Consider the following 21,670-nt stretch of genomic DNA (forward strand, 5'->3'; position numbering starts at 1 on the left):
GATTTTGACTCAATTCTTGTAAACATCATCATAAACTAAGTGACACTGTATGACAGTTCTGCCCACAATAAACAAAGAGAATATGGTTAAAATAGGCTTCTGTCATCCCTTCACTCAGTCATCCAGTTTTAGATGGGACTTTCCTTCATTCTAAAGGAAGGTGTCATACTTTGAAAAGACTCTGAGCAATAGTACCTTACAGAAACAGTACTAAGCATCTTTTTTGAATCCTGTGATTTTTGTGTAGATGAGGCAGGTGGCTAGAAACATACCTTGTCTGGAGAGATGCAAATCAATTCTGAACTTGCCATAACAAAGTGATGGAGGGCAAACCCTATTGCACCGACAGATCTAGAGCTGTTCCAAAGAATGTGCATCTAGATCCAGACCAGGACATATACCAAGAACAACACTTTATTTTTTCTTTTAAAATATAAAATAAACCTAAAAGTTAACTGCCCTGTATTCACTTACATTCTCCCAACTCATGGTGAAACCTGAACCCAGATGCAGAAGTAAGTACAGAGATATGAAGTTTAAAAATGTAATAGTTTCAGACTTGAGCTAAAATCTTCATGATACTATATGATAAGAAGGAGCTACATTTTCAGATGCCTTCCTCTGACCTCTAAGTTTGGCAGCTAAGCCAAATTATAACTGTAAATTAAATTAATTTAGTTCATTTTAATTGTTAATTAAAAAGTAATTATAATACATAATTACTTGAAATGCTAATGAACATATGAGCCAAGGGAGCTGACACTGCATTTCATGATCTCAGAGCACTGGTCATCGTTCTTCCGTATCCTGTAGAAGGTCTCCACATATTCAGAACGGCCCAGCAGTTCAACAAAATCTTCATCATGAGTTATCACCAGAAGCTGAAAGTTACGCTGTTTTGTGCGGTTTTTTATTATCCTACAAAGAGATATTATTCAGTGTAATTCAATCTATATTGCTGTCTAGTTTTAGTAAACTTGTACAAAAATATTTAACTATTGAAAACTACATGAGTGTCAAGCAATCTAATGTAGATCAGCACCTCTTTTTACCCATATTAAAAAAACAGCAACAACAAAATACAAATTATTTTTTCCTCATCCAGATAAAGGAAAGGAAATCTAAAGCTACTGCTTTGCATGTATATCAACATATGTCAACAAAGATAGGTCTGCTTGAAATAAAATCACTTCCTAACACCAATCACTAACATTAAAATTTGAAAAATATCCAAGCTTCACAAGAAGAGATTACTTACTCCACGAGGGCATGTGCAAGAGACTCAATGTTTTCTCGATCAAGATTGGTAGTAGGCTCATCTAGTGCCAATATGCCACAGTTGAGACAGAACGTTTCTGCTAGAGCAAGACGAATAATAAGAGAAGCAAGCACCTAAGGGAAAAAGAAAAAGCACTCTTCAGAGTGTTTATAGAGAAACGATGCCTAATATGTTATTTTTAATGCCATTACAAACTGTGACTAAAATCTACATAATTCACAAAATGATGATAATTAGATTTGAAAAAATACATTAAAACCTCAGTTTTTAATTGAAAGATCCCTTCTACAACATAACATTGGAAACATACCTGAGAAGTCAAATTCTCAAAATCCTGGAGCTATTGAAATTCAGGATTCCGGCCCAAGGTAAGAATGTTACAACATTGCCATCAGCATTATTCCTATACTCTGTTGAATCCCCATCATATTAGCAGGGAGATGGTGGAAATTTGTATGTGCATCAGTCAGCTTGAAATACAGAACTCCTGACTCCTTCATAAAACTGAAGATAGTAATTTGAACAACTTACAAACTAGTCTTGTATTAGCAGGCCTAATTGTGTTTTTATTAGATCTCATGAATTAGTGAAAATTACAGAACGCTTGATGGAAACTGTGCTACAAAAAATACTTTCCAAAGATCATGACTGCTGGCATCATAGCACATGATCAAAGAATAATTCTCAGAATATAAGCTAAGAAACTGTGAACAAGTTTCACTCTCATTTACATAGGACTCTAGCATAACATCCTAGACTACTTTAGGAGAAGACATTTTTTGCCTATATTGCTGTTTTATATGAAGTTTTGGATTTCCCCCAATATTAGTATGGAATTTTCAAAACAAGTACACTTCTACACTCAGGTGGGAATTAATTTGACAGCATTTTTCACATTCAAGCAACAATACAGCACACATCTTCTCACAGAATATCCTTTCAAGACACTGGTGTTGCTGGACTCTATTGCTGGACTCTAGTGCTGCTATTGCTGGACACGCCTAAAAATACTGTGCACCATCTTGTTGTATTCCTCGATTTCATTTTCTGTTACTGTCAATACCATCTTGTCAGGCAAAAGTGAGAAGAGGAGATAGCTGAAGGCCTGGCTGCCAGTGAAACTCTGATGCAGTGTGTGACACAGTGAGAACTGCTACTCTTGGAGGTAAGGAAGTAGGCAGATATTACTCCAGATAATAGCGATTCTTCCTCGCTATCAAAGAGATTTGTATCTGTTGCAACCATAGCCCTTTCAGCTGGTGCAGAGGAAAGGGAGACAAAGAGTTCCAGCTCCCACTGCAGAAGAGGAAGGAGAAGGTATCTCTCTCACAATTACAGTGTGCTTGGCCTACGTAGTCATTGGCACCTTGTGCAAAGGCAACAGGCTCTGTGAGCCTGAAGTGCAGGGGAGAGTTCTCCAGGTGTTTTCTTTATGTTGTAGAAGGCACAAAGGATGGACAGAAATTGTTACAGCAAAGAAGTAGTAAGAGCAGTCCTGGCGGTATTTCTGTCACTTTCTACGTCCATCTTTTTGGTGACACGAACCAAAAAGTTATTTATATTCAGTAGGAGGTGGAAGTAGCATAATTTGGGGAAAAAAGAGATCTGAGCATACTTCAAAACAGACACAGTTGTGAAAAGATGACAAAGGATCAGCCCTCAAGAAGTAAAAAAAAAATTCAGGAGCAAGTTAATAGACCTACAGCTATGGGAACTTCAGATGTAACTAGCAAGAAAAAGACTAGATCAACTTGAGAAGGCGGCGAGGCTGAACCCTTCACACCTACAGACTCAGACCAATTGCCAACTGAAACAAGGAATTTGGACACCCCAAAATAGGGTTCGGACGCTCCCAATCATATACTGGCAGCATAATCTAAATGCAGTCAGATGTACAGAATGTAAACCTGAGTTGGAGCCACTTCTTTACCGGATTCATTTTACGATGTGTCACTCTTGCAGCTTTCAAAATCCTGTTTATGACGTACAAGAAAAAAAAGCTATATTACCTTTTGCCCAGCACTACATCTTCCTCTCATATCCAGTGCTGTATCTCCCTTTATCATTACTACTCTATAATTGTAGCTTCTTCTCTTATCAGCTGCTGAAACATTCTCATCTGCATCAGAGCGAATTTCTATATATTCAATATCTGAAAATGAAAAAGAAACAGTTTTTCCCTTATCAAAAGATGTTTAAAATAGCATTGGAATAAACATAGTTGAGAGCTACAACATACGGTAACTACAAAAAAAAAAACAAAACAACCACCTTACTCATAACTCCTACTAATAGATAAGAATTTGAAATTAATTTTTTCCAAAATTAAGGAAATAAGCCCAGGCAACTCCCCTGACTCAAGGAAACATCAAATATAGAAAACATGGAAAAGGGAAAATTACTTCTATTTATCATATAACTACCCATGTAACATGTAATAAAAAGGAGACTATAGGGGGGACCAACAGATGCAGCCTTTAGAATGGAACCAACCATTTTCATATCCTGGATTTTCCATAGTTTGAACAAACACTTTTCACTATGCAGTGCTTGGTATAAAATTAATATGGACAAAACTATGAAAACAAACAAACAAACAAAACCACATGTACCTTGTCCTCTGTAGGTATTTCTCCAAAGGTCACGAATTATTTTGTTGATTTCTTCCATCTTCATGCTATGAAATGTCATTATTGCTCTACAGAAAAAAAAAAATGCAGATTTTTATAGGGGCAACCACAGACTGCTATGGACTCATAGGAGCTTTAGGGAAGGCAAGAGCTCACTTTTCATTCTTTAAATACTTGGACTAAAATTACAGTAACTACTAGTTCATTTTGAATGCAGAAACGTACAAAGATCAAACACACTCTGTTATGTGAATACTTCTACTCTCACAAACAACTCCATCTCAAGAGGTAGGAGAGTAATAAAGACAAAATGATTTGTAATCAGTCACTCAGTAAAGATCAAGGTTTTTTTTTTTTTTTTTTTTTTTTTTTTTGAGATTTATAATTTATGTGTAAGGCATATTTTCAGACCTCCAAGAAGAATCTGATTATTAAAGCCTTCCAAAATAAAAATAGTGTTACTCATTGCCAGAGTCCCCCACCACCCTGCAGTGCAGATAACTGAGTCTCAGTAGGAAAGGAGAGCCAGTGAAGTTTCCTTGGAGCAGAGAATTCTCTATCAAGAATTTAATTTGTAATTACCTAAAGAGACGTTATGATTAGAGCTACTTTCAGTGGCAAGAGTAACATAGGGTGTCACTAATAATTTTTTATTTCATTTCCCTGATTCAGCATGATATCCTGAAACCATCATGTCTACATGTCTTCAGTTCAATAATAGATGATTCCTTGTAAAAGCATTCCAAAAGGACATTGTGCTACGTTTCTAACTTTTTAAACAAATACTGCTTTGTAAGGGGAAAAAAAAAATGTTTGTTTGCTTTCTGCCAATGTTTTTCTTCCAAAAATATGGCAGTATTCAAAAGTAATTCTGAAATTGACTTCATATATATATATATATATATATATATATACACACATACATACACACACACACTTTTCCCATCTCCTCCCTTTTACAGGAATTATTTTCACCTGTTGTGAGCAATACTGAAGTCTCAACCCTAATATGATTTGTTATGTCTGAATAATGAATAAAGCATTTTCTACTTGTTACTTGATTAAACCCAAGAATGCATTCTTCATGAATATTTAACAAAAAACTGTAAATATTAAATCAACAAAGATCAACAGATAGCACAGAAGAGCATACAAATGTTGCTTTTCCCAGCTACATACACAGCTTTCAATCTCTGGCCATTAGAGTTAACATTTTGTCTCACTGATTTTTCAGACGATTACCAATAAGTGATGCTTATCTATTTTTCTTGAAATTACAAGACTGATTTCCTGTTTTGCCTTAAATAGAAACAATAGATGATTTGATACCATACAAAAGATTCTGAATTCTAAAAGGGAAATTCTTGGAGTGCATTTCCATTTAAGCTGAAAGGGAAGAATTACACATGCTCTGTACAATTTAAATCTTCACAAAATAAATTTTGGATTGGCTTAAATTCAAATACTAACTATATTTATTTTATCATTAAAAACGATTAAAGCAGGGTACTCCAGACCTCTGCATTTAATAGCGTTTGAGACCTGTCTTTCTGAATTCATACAATCTTTTCAAATGCATTTAGAGCTTAGCCTCCAAATATACCAGTGAATTATGGGTTCCACAGCTTTATTATGTGTTGCCAGAAAAAGTACTACCTTGTATTTCGAACTACTGCTTGGTATTTTCACAATCATTCCCTTTTCCCCTTCTCCACACTATTCAAGAAATTAAGAAACCTTTAGCATCCCTCTTCAGTCACCTTTTTTCAACATGGAAACTTCTAATCTATTTAGCTTCTCTTCTGGAGAGTTATGTTGTACCTTTACTGCTCTCTGTACATTACTGCTCTCTGTGCTCCTTTTTCCAGACTTATTATGTCCTTTTTAACAGAGGAGACCAAAATTGTATTCTGAATTTGTAGCTTCTATGGTGGCCAGATATTTTTCTCTCATTCTCTATTTTGTTCCTAATACTCAACTTTTATTTCTAACTGCCACTGAGCACCAACCTAGTATTATTGCAGCTAGCTCATTGCAATTCCATAATTATAAGTGAACAATGCATGGGGGGGGTGGGAGAGAAGACAGGGAAAAGCACTGTATGTTGTCGTTCACATTTGTTAACAATCTTTGATGATTAACAATGGTGATGTGTTGGCTTCATTGCTCTATTCTCTCTCTCAATTTGACTTGTTGTATTGCAATTGTGTCCTAACATGTACAACCAGTACTCAAAAAAGGTCCCTCATTTATTTTATGTACATTATATACATTACAGAGTTCCTATACTCTAACAATCCTGTGCAGTTTGCAGCACATTTTCATTAATTTACTTTGCTTTTAGGAATCAGTTCTCTTCTGGAGGCATTACAAAATAACAAATCCACGGCAACTGGACTTTTGGGATGAATATAAAAAACAATAGAAGTAACATAGCAAGGTACAACATTCTATCTTAATACTTAGGTATCTGATTTTATAAAGAAAAATAATTATGTACCTCTAAGTTACATTAATTTACTATTTCTAAAAGTTAAACCAGGATGTTTGAAATTGCAAGTTGCTTTTGCACCAAGGCAGTAATGAAAACTGAAAAAAAGAATTATCCTCACACGACAGTACTTACTTATCAAGAGCCTTGTAATAAGTGTCCAAATCCTTGTTCAATAGCTCCGTTGTTCTCATAACAATCATCATCTCCCTGTATTTTTCCTCTGCATCTTTGAATTGTGACTCTCGAAGTTCCTTTTTAAACCGAACAATCTCTTCCTCAAATCCACGCTGTCGGCCAAGTGCAACATGATGGTTTCTTTTCAGAGCTTCTATTTTCTCCTCTAAATTTTTTTGTTCACTGTCAAACCACAAATGATACATGAGACTCCTGTATTTAGTGTTTCGCTATATTTTAGTCAAGGTTCTAATTTTTAGTTTACGTTAGCAGCTCATTCTATTGTGTATACAGATTGCAACAGTTAAAATTACTGGAACTAAGACATATTTAAAATATGCTTATGTTTATTTAAGCATACGTTTATTGTTTTTATAAGCAATATAACATATTAAATTTTAAAAACATATTAAAGTCACCATTCTGATTAATATTCACTAATCCTATCAAAGATGAAAGTGCACCCTGTAGAGGTATAAATTAGATTTAATTGCAGGAATTACATCAGGATACTGAGCAAAAAAATGCAATGAATGATCTGGTAGCATCTAGAAAGCTACATAAGTAGTTTGCACATAAGAATCTGAATTAGGATAATTCCTTTTTATCAGTGTTTATTATCTAAACAATTAATATTAAAATACTGAAATGATTTGCAGCTGAGACCTATTTGAGCACACTGAAGATAAAACACTTTTATCCAGAGACATCAGTTTCTTTTTAAATATAGACTTAACAGTGGAAGTCTTTAAAACAAACGGATTAGATTTGAACAGGTATATACTTGTGTGTATTTGTAGCTAGAGCTACATAATTTCACTGAGTCATTTATGTTGTCATGGGAATATTATGCAAACACAAGTTTGAGGGAGGAAGTAGTCTACATGAATGGGGAGAAAGGTACACACTAAGAACACAGGAAACACTAAAACACAGTGAGTATTATATTCAGATATTTAGTGAATTCTTACGCAAAACACGCTGCTGTGTTTTGAAAACGCTTACTTTTTCATCTGCGGGACTTTCATTTCTCCCATCTCCTTCATAAGTCTATTTATATTGTCTTCAACTTCTTTTAATTCTTCATTCCGCTTCCTCAAAGTCAGATTATCCTCTAGCCACCTTTCCTGTATCTGTCTCCACAGAAAGCAAGAAGTTCTATGATGTTTCAATATATCGATGCTCAATAACAAAGTATAAACTCTGCACAACTCTAAAACCTGCTACAAGCATAAAACAATTGACAGCACTGAAAAGTACCATAGTAAGAACTCACTTTGCACTAGAAACCTATTATAATGCAAATCACGATTATCATTTCATATTTCAACCTGAAATAATATTTACAATATTTATTGTCATAGGTGAACGTAAGAGTGATCCTGTGTGTGAACAGTAGTCGGTGGTTCAAATGGGGCAAGTCATATGGGGTAAGATTTCACATTTTCCCCTATTCTCAATTCTACAGGTAAGATAGTGGGATAGAGTGGGGAAAGATATCTTTCCTATAGAGAATGTAAATAGGGCTTGAAATACATACATAATGATTTAAAGCACACAACAAAATCTGGAGTGACTAACAACTTTTGGGACCTGCAATTAGAATCACCTCACAGCGGTCTTCTTTCAGTAGATAGGTATCTTCCACACAAAGCTAGTTTTGAAAACAGTGGTTATTGTCACAACAGACTTACCCCTTTAGGAAATACCACAAAATTGTACTTAGAGATAATTCTTTTTTCTAAAATGCATCAATTTTTGCATATGTAAATCACAGGATTTTTTTCAGCCTGTTGCACATATAGCGGCTATTCTGACTAACAACTCATTAAGTACATCAAGAGGAGACAAACTTTGTATCAATATGAGCCTACACGGACTTAAACCAATGCCAGAAATCACTTCAGGTATAAATGCAAAATATACCTTATGCTAAAACAATAAACCTACCTTTTGAGTGTCAATATCTTGTCGAATAATTTCCATCTCTTTACTTATCTTTTCCTTCTGTTTCTCGCAGGCAACTAATTGAGAGTTTACTTCATCAAGTTCAGACTCCTTTTGCTACAAAAATAAAAAGGTATATTATTTATATACAAAAACACTTTTAAAAGCACCTTTTTATTGATTGCTTTTTAGGTTACCTTCTTGTAGTCTTCCTTTCCTTCTTGAATATAGCTTTCGATTTCTTTCATGTACTTGTTTATATCTTTAACTTTCTCTTTTATGGTATTTATCTGCAGCGAAAAGATTTCAAATGAATTGCAGTCAGATGTCCAAGAACTGATGTGACATGTATAAAAGATAACTGTTATCACACTATTTCTAAGGTAGAATTCGTTTCATAACTCCCTTTAATTTACCAACAAAAGACTTCAACTTTTGAAATCCAGGTGCTCCTTATTACCGTGAAACTGTTTTCCAAAACAAATGGTAAATCACTCATTTGTGCTTACATAAGAGGGCCATTTCCCCTGAGAAAGACAGGTGTGTCTCTTGCCAAGGAAAGGTCACAACCATAATTGCTGTTCCTCTAGACCTGCTAGATAGGGCTTTTAGCACTACAGATCACTAAATATTGCCAAATGTCCCTAGAAGCTTTTTGATAAGACCACCAAAAGTTAGTTACAACTGAGTTGATTTCCTGACTTGGTTATGTTCCTTTTCTTCCCTAAAAGCTCCACAAATCTAAAGCATTAGGTAAAGCAATTGCTGTCTCCTAAAAGTCAACTCATTACCATGACTTCCACCCATGCCCCAAAACCAGCATGTAATCCTATCTCCCAACTATGTCAAATGCAAACAAACCTTCTCTTGTGTTTCTTTATTAGTCACAGTCCTTTTATTAATTAGATCCTCCTTGTCTTGCTGCAGTTTTTCTAAAGTTTCATGTAGGGGAAATACCTGTTCTTTTGCTTCCTGAAAAGCAGTTGGAGAAAGTCCTTTTTATTTTCTCATTCTGTCAAAGATAAACAATTTTTCAAGTGCAAAAAAAAAAAAAAGTCATGTGCATACTTAATTTTTTTTACATCTTGTTCATTACTCTGAAAAAAGTTTTGTATTAAATAAAGTGATGAAAATTTCCAGAGATATGCATAGTATAACAGGACAAAAGTTTTATAATGCATCTGAATTGCTAGGATTACAGAACGTTAAATATTACTGGATTCTTTGTTTTTCAAGGACAACATAGTTAAGGGCTAGTAATTATTTCCTACCTTAATCTCTCTATGTAAGGACTGAAACTCAGTGGTTAATTCCACTATTTGCTCCTCCAGTTGTTGGCGACGCTGCATGCTGCTGGAAATCTGAAGTTTCTCTGCTCTAAGTTCATTAACTGTACTCTTAAGCTGCTGAATCTGATTCTGCTGGTCTTGCTTGATTTTTTGATTTAACTCAATTTTACTAGTAACTGTAGATGAAAATACACACGCAGTGAAACAGTTGATCTGTAACTAACAACATTTTTTGTCTTCCTTATGACAGATCTAACTGCAAACTAAGTTAATATAATCAAAAAAACAAACAAACAAACAAAAACTATTAGAATACGGTTATTTTGAATGTAAAATAAGTAAACTAAAATTATATTTTACTGGCAGCAAGCTTGATTATTTTCAATATAAAAACAAAACATCATTTTATATGACCTACCTGTATCCCATAAGTGTTTCTTCTCTTGTTTTTCTTGGCTTACTTGTAGAACAGTTCTACTTAAATCGACCCCTAGCAGCTTAGCCTCCTGCTGAGCAATTTTTCTTTCAACATCCCTAATATCAGCCTAAAAGTAAGAGTAAAGCCCTATTATTACCGTATTAGTGCTTAACAGGCTTTAGTTTATATGTTATTGAATAACTACATGTACAGCAAGCAAGTATCGTTTTATATATCAAAAGGAATTACAGAGCATACCTGGTACCTTTCCATTAGTGTTATGTCCTGTAAACATGCATTAGCACCTTCCTTCTCAGACAGAACTGTCTGCAGGAGTGTTTCCTGCTCTTCTATCTCACCCTTCAGGCGTGCAAAATCCCGGTTCACAGTTTGCAGCTTGTTCCTCAAGTCTGGTATGTCCCTTTCTTGGAGTTCCACCACTGTTTGCCTTGAATAAAATACAAATCCATAAAACTTCCTTTGTTAAAAGCAGCAGCATAAGTTCAAGACATTCAAGTTTGCAAAATCTGTGATATGACTGAATAGCAGAAGACTGAATTGAACCAATAGTATCCCCTTAAGCTTGCCCATGTTCAGTTGAGTTTATGTTATATAACCAGCTAAGGTAATAATCCTTCATTGTAGGCAGGTGAGATCTAAACACAAACCAACCAACAAACCTCTTCCGGTTTTCAACTGAACTACAGCCAGTGCTAAAATAAAATCCACTGCGCACGAGTGCCCTCTTGTGAAAGAGAGGTATACCTTCTAACAAATATTCAATTTTTTTTCAGAATAACAGTCTTCAAATACTTTGAAACCAGAGCCTCTGGTTACCCACTGACAGGGAAACTGCATGCTCTACTCTAAATCCTGTTTGTATGGTAAAGAAAAAAAAAATAGGACTCTCACAAAAATTCATTAGGACTAGTGCTGTTTATGGTTTGGAGGGAGGCAACAAGAAGAAAAAAGGGGACACAGCAACAAAATAGTCTGCCTGTAATTTTCGTAGTTTTAAAATTACAGATTAAGTGAGCCTGGGAATTGGAAAAGACTGTAAGCACCTCTTCTCTCTTTTTTTTTTTTTTTTTTAAAAAAAAACATTGTCTACATTTTTTTTTTTTTTACATTGCAACTTCAAAAATATTTTAATTAATTAAAAACTACGTAAGAGATCTAATACAGTCTAATCTTTTATGGATTGTCAGTATCAGACACAGAGCTGAATTCCCAAATGATGGAATTCCACTTGACCGAACCACAAGAAAACACAGACTGCATTGGGAATCTGCTATAAATCTCACAGACTTCCTTCAAGAACATCATAAATGAATACTAAACCTGACAGTAACAAAAAAGTACCTTTAAAGGATATATAAATCAAGATTTATTAAAGTGCAGTTAGATTTTTGAACAAATTGCCTAGCCCGAAAATAAACCTTTCTTGATGTCAACAAAATTTTCAATAATCAAAAAACAAGCATTCAAAAGAAAATGACTTGCAGCAATATTGTCTGTGAAGTACTTTACCTAATTGGTTTAAGACCCATCATTTCATCACGTTTTTTCTCTCTTCTTTTAAGCTCAGACTCTGTTGACTTCAATTTGTCTGGTGCAAGACGCAACTTAGACTGAAGATCACTAATTACATCTTGCAGTTCAGCCTCTGTTTGAAAAACTCTTTGACAAACTGGACAACACGACTGGTTCTCTTCTGTTAGTTGTGTAATGAACTGTGAATAAACTGCTGTGGCTCCAGCAAGCACAGCTAGTTTAAAGAGAAACAGAAGATGTTATGTTGAATATACAATGCATAATCAGATCTAAACTTATTATATATTTACCATTAAAAAACCAACAAATGAAAGAAAACTATAAGCTGCAAATCATCAAGACAGGAAACTAAAATGGTCCTAAGCAACCTGGTACGAATTCAGCTCTGTCCCTGTTTTCAGAATGGTGCCCTTGATCACAGCCTGACATTCTCTCCAAACTGAATTTTTCTATTTTATTGAACTACACTCACCCCTCAGCAATTAACAATAGAAACAAGTACTTGTGAATCTCCTTCTGGAGTTACTTTCTTTCAGTTAGCAGTAGGCCCTATGGGCCAAAACCATGCCACTTGTCTAGTTCTGTACTCGTCTTCGTAACTGGCAGATTCAATCATTCAAACATATCCTTGGTTGTGTAAGGGTCGTGATTTACATTTTTGTTTTGTAAAGTCAGTATTTCATTCACATACAATAAGAGATTTAACTGAGTTAAAACAACTGATTTTGATTAAACATGAAATTGAAGACTTAGTAAAGATAGGGGAAATTTGTTTAAAAGGGAGGTTATTACTGAATCTTAAATTGGTTTCTATGCTGATTGTCCTGCAAATATAAATATCCACAAGTTACAGACTGTCTCAGTGTCTCTAGGTTACAATTAAAATGAGGAAAAAAGTAGAGCTATGGATAAATTTACCTCGCTGTTTTGAACTTTTTTCAATTTCATCTTGAAGTTTGTTCAGGTTACTGTCAAAATCTTGGCTTCCACAAACATCAAAAAGTTTTGCTTCATAGCTAGACAACTGTTCTTCTTTTCTTCTTAGTTCAGCACTGATAAAATTCTTCTGTTGTTCTGCTGATGCCAGTTGTTTGCTGAAACATTAATGAATAAAATCTTATATTACAGAAAAACAACAACAAAAAAAACTGTATTAACAAAAACACCATAATACCAATTTCAGATTAACTTCAGAATTATTCATCACTTCTTTAATGATTTTTCCAGAAATCTACAGCATAAGTTTTCAATTCATCTAAACACAGCTTAAAGTGTTTCATTTAAATTCCTTTTTCTGCTTTCTAGACGCTTAATGAGGAGAAACAAATTTCTAATGTCAAATCCATACAAGGGACTTTCTAGAATATCATTAACGTTTCCTCTTCTACTTCCTTCCCTAATTATTGCTTATGAGATACTATTGAACAAAAAATGTTATTGAGCAAAACATATTGAGCAAAAAACATTAGCACCCTTCTATTCATCTTCCATACTTCTCAATTGTGGACTGTTCTTAGACCTCAAATCTCATTTTTTCGATTTTATAGAAGTTTAATGCATATCGCTGCACAGTGTGCTGATGTCACCTAATCTTTCTGACATATTCTTTTCTACAACCAAATACGTGTAAATCAGGAACATGTATCCATATCACAAATAAGTTCATGATATGGTTAATAACCATTCTGTACCTCCTAAGAAAGTCAGAAGACTCCTGTCTTTTTTTCCCCAAAGCACATTCTTTCACATTCACAGCTAGGGTAGTATAAATAATTAAGGACATATTAGAATATTTTGTTACCTGCTTTTAGTGTTGCCTCTGACATACTTCAAATATGATGATTTTATTAACTACCATGAACTATATTGGCTATATATTAAACAAATTTTGCACAATGCTTTCTTTCATTTTGCAGACACCTAAATTAATATTGATGAATTACAGTAAAAGTATGTTAACTATATTAAAAACTTTCCAACACTGAAATTCATAATTGCATAAATACTTCTGGAGACATAATTAAACTAATACATACTTAAGCTTGGCATGTCTGTCCCTTGTTTCATTAATCTCTCTATTTTTGCCATGGAGCCAGTCTTCAAGTTGTTTTTTATTTGGAAAGTACCCCAGCAGTAACGTCAGTTCTTCAGAATGTCTTGATTTTACTTTTCTAATCTGTTCCTCTTTGTCTGCCTTGGGAAATAAAGCATTTAAAATTTCACATAAAAACATATTCATATATTAATGTTCATATAAACATATTTTCATATGTTTAAGTTTATGTCACTCAATGCATTCACAGAGTTAATGGCTTCCATAAAGCCAGACAGAAGCTTTACACACAAATGTTTATAAACATCTGGAAAAGAAATGCATGAATCTTGAAGGGACTGTATTCATGTAATTTCCCTTCCTTATGAGATGATGATAGAAAAATTACTTTGTCTTTCTTCAGCATCTCCATTTGGGTAATTGTTGTGGTATGTAGGTTCAACTGTTCCATCTCTTGATCCAGCTTCCGAAGAATTTTGTCCAGGTTTATTTTCTCATTTTGCAGAGTTTGCACTTCCAGTTCAAGTGTTTCTACATTGCTGCTCCTCTCAGCCTTCTCCAGTTCATGTTCCTAATCAAAAAACAAAAGCACAAAAGACTTATGCAATTACATTAGACAATAAGTTCCTAACTAAAGAAATCAGAAAAAAAGCTCTTAAAAACTGTCCAGCAGCAGTATCATTAGCTGTTACAGGAATAATACTTCCAGGATCTATAAAGAATACATGCACGATGCCAAAGGCTGTGATGCTGGTATAGGAAACATAAAGCAGACAATGGATGCAGAGTTCTGAAATACAATACTGTATCAAGTTGCTCATGCTTTTCACAACTTGTAAAAACTTTCAAACTTGTAGAAATCTTTAATTACATTAACTTACTGTCTTGACAATCTCTTCCTCCAATTCCACAATTCTGCCTGATGACCCCTCCAACTGCTGCAATTCATGTTTTACATTCTTCAGTTCTGCTTGTCTCTTATATTGGATATCTGATTTCAGATCAATGGTTCTTTCTAATCCAGTTTTCTTATCTCTTATTTCATCTATCTGTTTTTGTTTCATCGCTTCTTTTTGTGCAAATTCTCTCTGAAAGAAGTGAACAATAATATATTAATTCACTCACAGGAAAAACACAGCATTTAAAATGGCTTCTTACAATAGTATGCAAATATTCACCATTTTAATGCATGAAATTGAAATATTTAGATACGTAAAAAAAAATCCCGCTAAAATGCAGCAATACAAAAATGCAGATGCATAATGGTAGTGTTGTCTGACAGCAACTCCATTTTGAAGATGACTTCAAAACAACATTGCTTGTTTTCTTAACAATTGCCCATTGAAATTCTTCCTCAGGCTTTTTAGTGTCACTGACCCACCTGCTTGAGATGGCGGTTGAGAAAAAAGTATCTGCAGAACTGCCTGTTCAGTAGCTTTTGCAATTCAGATCACCCAATGACCACTCTTAGATCCAAAATTAACTTTCACAGAAATGTTCAAGCAAGCCATATTGAAGAATACTAGATGAAAAAAAAATGGCTTCATTTATTTTCCCCCAGGACCATAAAGACACATATGGACTAATAATAGACTAACAAGTAATATGGAATTATAACACAATCCTAAAATGACAAAATCCTTACCATTAAGTGATTTGCAGTTTCTGTATCTCTCGCTTGTCTCTCCTTCAATAACCTGTGAAAATTGGTAATCTGTCTTTCATTAAGAGGTGATAGCTCAAAACCATCTAATTCTAGCTGTGCTGCCAAAGACTGAATTAATGAATCCCTCGTTTTGATGTGTTCTTGGTGACGATCTGCTTGCAGTTGTAGACGACCTGCACAAAAATAAAATAAAATTTAAAAAAATAACATAACCCCTCAAGAAATGAGAACATACATTTAGGATTCAAGGTCAATTGCAACTATTTCCTTAAGATCTTCTACACTGAACCATTTTGGTAGACCTGTGCGGTGTCAAGAGTTGGACTTGATGATCCTTAAGGGTCCCTTCCAACTCAGGATATTCTATGATTCTATGATTTAAAGTGTTAAAAACAAGCTATAGCTTAAAATATTACTGTTTCTGTTAACTATTGATTATATAGAAATAGCTATTATATAAATAAATTATATAAATAACTATTAATTATATATATTAAAATCTGTGTTTAAACTACTACAATTTGCTTTACTGCAATTCCCACAGTCCATCTAAAAGAGAATATATGATATACAGAAGAGTACCGTCCTAAAGCCCTCTGAGTAGTCCCCAGCCCTCACATGCGAGGGTGGGAGTGCCAAGGATTCTGCTTTCACAGGTTTCTTGGTTACACTTACACAATCACAACTGGCTAGCAGACATTTTCATCACTTAGACAAAGTACAGGCTCAGACTGTGAAAACAAACGTGCTGTAAACTGCTAGACTGACATAGTTTTATGGCATCAGTAATGATCAGTTTTGAATATTTCTATAGAAGATGGTACACTTAAGAACAAATAAACTTCATGTTGTAATTACAGTTCAAAACAAGCACATTAAAAAAATAATCTAGGGTAAAGATGTTGAGGTTTGATTACCTGTGAGATTCCCCACACCATGTTGTGCAACTGACCTAAAACTCACACGCATTTCAGGGAGTTTGTCCCATTCAAACATCTTCAATTATCAGTAATTCTATTTCAGATCTTAATTGCTTTAAACATAAATACAAAGTTATAGATCACATCTAACATACCTCGTTCAACGAGTAGTTCTGACTTTTCACTGTTAAACCTCTGGCATTCTTTAATGGCCCTATCTAATTCACGCTTACAGTCTGATAATCTCTTCTCCTTCTCCTTCACTGTTCTCTGGTGGTTCTGGTATCTATCCCTCAGCTGTTCATCCGTTCCTTGAAAAACCTGTACACCAAATAAAATACAGAATAAACTTAGCTTTTTAACTGGATTCAGTTGAAAATAACCTAATATTTATAAACAACCTGTTATAAATAATGTAACGATGTTAAAAAAAAAGAAGTACAGGCTTTACCATAACAGAATCCAAGAAATAAGATAACACCTTCCATATAGAATTCCTATGCTAAGACTTACATTAAGAAAAATCAAACATACTATGAGCAAAAACTGAAAAAAAAAATATTTTTCATATGCTGATAAGACAAGTTCATCTAAATTTTTACTATTCTAAAGAATTTTTGCTCATCTGTCAAAATAATTTTAAACGCCCCTGCACAACCACAACAAAAGAATAAAAACTATTTACTATTTTAAGAAAAAGAAATAAAAAACCCTCCAGGGACATGAACAGAATCAGTGTCAGAAGACATTCCATGCTGGCTAAAACAAGCGCTGGCTATCACGAACATATTGTGAGAGGTAGGTATTTTCAAGTTCCACATTGCAGGGCATTATTACTATAACTTTTGTCAGTATTTCTCTTCCTGGCAAGCTAATCTATGGTGGAGGGATCAGTTACAAACAGCAGTTTAACTCTTACATCCGAATTACACAGAAACTAGCTACAAATAATGTTCCATAAAGCTGCGTATCTCATATTATCAAATGAGCTACTTGGCCTTTGGAAGTGTTCATAACCAGCATCTAGTGTATAATAAAATACACAGTTCACATGGAAGCAAAAGGCAGACTTTGATTTTTCTGCAGAAAGGATGACAACATGGAATTTAAAAGGCAACCTTTTCCATCTTCTGTTGCAGGTCTTGATTATCCTTATCCATCTGCCTCCTCCTGCTCTCCAGAGCTTTTACGTCGTTGTCTAGCAACATTACTTTCATGAGATTCTTTTCAACTGCTGCCAGAGAACACTGCAAAGGAAAGGATCATAAAATAATAGAGTCATTTAGGTTGGAAAAGACCTTAATATCTCACTAGTTTACAAATCCCATAATAAAATGTTCTATACAACACTTTACTCTAAACTGTAAAACTTCACCATTATTATTTTGAAAAAAAAATTAATTTAGCTTTAGTTATAATTCATGATAGTTTTATAGTTAACATACAAATTTGAAGGACATTTTAAATTAAGCTACAAAACAGACAAACAAAAAAAACATCTGTGCTGTTACAACAGTTCCACAGACAATGTTTTAAACCTCCCATAACTGTTTACAGATTAGAGCAGCACCTGTCAGGTTTGTTGCTTAATTCTGCCGCAGAATAGAAGGTGAGATAACAACCTAAAACTGCAAGATTTTAATCAGGAAATTCCTCCAACTTTCAAATTTTGCTGTGTTCCTTTTTTTAAACAAACAAACAAACAAACAAAACTTATGTTCTGTTTTATACTAAAATCTTAATGTAAACATCACTCAAATTACCTTTAAAGGATCCAGCTGACTCTCGATAGATTTTACATTCTCCTTAGAAGCAGACAGCTGAGCTTCCCTATTGTTAAGATGGTCCTGGATTTCCTGTGCTTTTTCTTTATTCTGCTTTAGGTACTTCAGCTCTGTCTGACACTCTTTTACTTTTAGGCTTTGTTTCAGTCGTACCTGACGGAGAGTTTCCAGTGCTTTAATATACCTTTAAAAAAAAAAACACAAAAAACCACAAATTTCAGATCCTACAGGCAATACAGCAATACTGATGCCACAGACGTTTTCTTTAACACCTACACTACTAGAGAAGACAGTTTCTTATTTAATTTTATTCAATTCCAGTAAAGAGAAAAACCTTGTTGCTGAGAAGATCTCATCAAATCTTTGTTTCAGGGCCTTCCCTTCGCTTAATGGCCAGTTGGACTCTTCTTGGTGGCAGAAAACAACATTGTTGAGCACAGATTTGGAAACACCAAGGGCACTGATCATCTCTCGATCAATTTCTGCACACTTGGAACTGAGACTGACCTTCTCACCATGCCTATGTAGCACAGATAAAGAAAATCCACAAAGCAGTTACTAGAAATTCTTTAAAAAACAAACAAACAAAAAGCTTATTTAAATCTGTATAAGCACATTCTATTGCATTGGTTACAAAACAGAGTAACAGTTTTTTAAGTCTACAATTACCATTTTAACAGCAAATGTTTTCAGTCAATGTTGCTACATGTTAAAAAAATCTATGCAGAACCACCAGAGGGAGTAAGACTGATCTTGTTTAAAGCCAAGTGAATACATTTCTTAAAAAGGGGAAACTGAAGGTAAACCATGGACTGAAACTTAAAATGGTGCTAAAGGAAATAAAGCTTATGCATTTCAAACAAGATTACTTTCAAACTAGAGCATCAGTAATACAATTTTCAAATTAATGTAAGTCAATTGATATACGTAGCTCTTAGTATAGTGGCTATCAAATGTTAGTATTTTTGAATCAACTAATAGATCGAACGATGGAACTCCAGACCTTCCATCTAAGAACACAGGCAGGAACTTCAGAGAGCACGTCATGAATTTTTCTCATCTTATACATAAAATATACAAAATCCAAACTGATCTTCACATTACAGAAAGAAAAAAAAAGATATAATTAAACTTACTTTGTTCTAGTAATGACCCCTTCAAGTGTTTTAAACTCTGTTTTCTTGTTTTTCTGGGTACACACCATGGATCGTTGGACAGCTACAAGCTCTCCATTAACATCTCGAAACTGTAATCGAATCTGAGCTCTAACATCAGTTTCATGGGCAACCTTCAGTACAAACGACAACAATGAAACAAGTATGAGAAATTCTTCTCAACACCCAGAGGAATACATGACTTCCCAGATGTGGAGTGTTCCAGTCCCCCCAGTTCTGTTTTTCCTGAGACAGAATGGTCAGCTCACGTCTGCCTAATACTTGAGCATCCCTGTTTTCATCACAGCCCTGCGTGAGTACAGTAAGTATTTTACTGAGGAGTAAACATGCACTAAATCTGACCACTGTGGCTTTTACCTTTGGATCATGAACAAATGAATTTCCTTTGGTTCCAGGAGGAAAATCTCCAGTGGACACATATTTAAGGCACTCAATGATAGTCTAAGAAAACAAAAACAAGTATATAATTAGAATGACAATTAAGAATAACCAAGGAAGACTAAAAACAAAACACAATGACAGCCTAAACATTTACAAATAAGATAAACATGAAGGGAGAAAGAAATAAGAAATGACACTTTATTTTTCAGTACCATGAGAACATGGTACTTTGCAAAAACAGTTTTAGTCAGCACCTTGATCAATTTCCGATGAAAAACACCAAGTAGTGCCCTGCAAAGCCCAGGATAAGAAGCAGATCTCTAATAACGTAAGCTAATACAACATTTACAGTAAACAGCAAGGTTTTTCTAATATTTGTACCTTGCTGTTGAAATAATTCTTTGTATTTTCAAGGTTTTCAGAGTTACTTGGCGCACAAAAACAATCACGTAAGTCTTACCGTTTTTCCTGCGCCATTTGGTCCCACCAGAATAGTCATTGGATTATGGAAAGTGATAATCTGTTTGTCTTTATCCTCTATGCCAAAACTCCTCACGCCGAGGATGCTCATTTTCTCAATCCTTGCCATTTCTGCGGAATTTCTGCTCTTCCGCAGTCAGCAACGCAAACCCTGTAAAACAAAGCTCTATGAAAGTTGGAGACGGCGAAATGTCCGCGTATCCCTGAAAGGTGACCACAGGGTTATTTCAGTGTGTGCATTGTCAGAAACACTCCAAGGTTCCCCAGTTCTGGCTCAAGGCACAGGACGCCTGAAAGCCAAACCCCCTCAGCACTGAGGAGCTCGACTCAAACCTCAGGGCCAGGCCACGCCGTTCCCCAGCCATTCAAAAATAACAACAAAAAAGCCCTTTAAGTACCAGTAAGAGAAAAGCGCTTTATGCCACTGCCCCTCGTTATGCATATTTTATTTATCGTTACTTTCCATTCCCCGCTTCTCACGGCCCTGTCCCGACACGAGGCAACCCCCGGCGGCAGCGGCCCGGCCCCACGGCCCCCCCTGCACCTCACACGGGTGCTCGGGGACCCCTGGGGACCCCCGGGACCCTCAGCGGGGACCCTCGGCCGTGCCATGAGGCACCCGGGACGTTTCCCTGAGGGGGGCAGCCGGAGTTTCCCGCTGCAGCGGGGGCGGACATTTTCCGGCTGCCCTTCCTCTTCCCCAGCCGAGGGGCGGCCAAGGCGATGCCGTCCCCACCCCCCCTCACTGCTCCCCCCCTTCCAGCCCCGTTCACCTCCGCTCCCGGTGCCGTTCCCGGCCCCCCGGCAGCCCCCGCGGTCGCCCCCGCTCCGCCCCGGCTGTGGCGGCTCCGCCCGGCCGGGCCCGGCTCGCTACCGCCCCCCGGCGCTGTGGGGCCGGGTGGGACAGGGCCGGGGCTCCCCTTGTCCCTCGTCCTTCTTCGGGTCCCACCCCGGCCTCTGAGGGGCGAGGGGGAATGGGCAGCCCTGAGGGGGCAGCGCTGAGGGGGCAGCCCGGTTCCACTCCGCTCCCACAGCCCCACTGCCCCACAGAGGTCTCTGAGGGGTCTCCCCATGGCACGCAGTGGCCCCCACCTCCCGTTGAGGGGCTTTTAAGAGTTCACAGGTCTAACATTGGCACTTCGGAGTTATTTGGTGGTGTTTCCAGCCTTCTGCTCAGAGCCCTGCAGTGCTGTGCATGGCGGCACAAAATTGTGGCCTGCTTCAAGGCTGGCCCGTGCTCTGCTGGACCCCAGCTCCAGCGTTACGAGCAGGAACGGAGCCTTCAAAGCCTTCAAAATTCAGAGCCAAGTGGCAGCCTGCTCACGGAAACCTCCATACCCGCTCAGCGGTCTGGCTTGGCGCTTCAGGCTCAGGCCGGGTGGAGGAAAACCACATTTCTGCCGCTGGGTTTGATGTCCACTCACTC

The 21,670-nt window shown here is 36.3% G+C and overlaps 1 protein-coding gene across 1 annotated transcript; it reads right to left on the reverse strand.

The window, feature by feature from the left end:
• Positions 1-398: 398 nt before the first annotated feature.
• RAD50 (RAD50 double strand break repair protein) lies at positions 399-21,129 on the reverse strand. The gene is made up of 26 exons (XM_072023200.1): positions 21,018-21,129; positions 20,225-20,395; positions 19,741-19,824; positions 19,345-19,496; positions 18,543-18,728; positions 18,188-18,392; positions 17,543-17,671; positions 16,580-16,745; positions 15,484-15,677; positions 14,720-14,926; positions 14,227-14,409; positions 13,822-13,979; positions 12,704-12,879; positions 11,762-11,999; positions 10,490-10,679; positions 10,232-10,358; positions 9,796-9,989; positions 9,386-9,496; positions 8,722-8,814; positions 8,528-8,641; positions 7,583-7,710; positions 6,536-6,760; positions 3,892-3,977; positions 3,289-3,431; positions 1,259-1,392; positions 399-918 (listed from the first exon to the last, which is right to left on the reverse strand). The coding sequence occupies exons 2-26, from the start codon at positions 20,351-20,353 to the stop codon at positions 732-734; spliced, it is 3,939 nt and encodes a 1,312-aa protein (XP_071879301.1). The 5' UTR covers positions 20,354-20,395; positions 21,018-21,129; the 3' UTR covers positions 399-731.
• Positions 21,130-21,670: the final 541 nt, after the last annotated feature.

The sequence above is a fragment of the Anas platyrhynchos genome, chromosome 14 (genome assembly GCF_047663525.1).
Source record: "Anas platyrhynchos isolate ZD024472 breed Pekin duck chromosome 14, IASCAAS_PekinDuck_T2T, whole genome shotgun sequence".
Classification (NCBI taxonomy): Eukaryota; Metazoa; Chordata; class Aves; order Anseriformes; family Anatidae; genus Anas; species Anas platyrhynchos.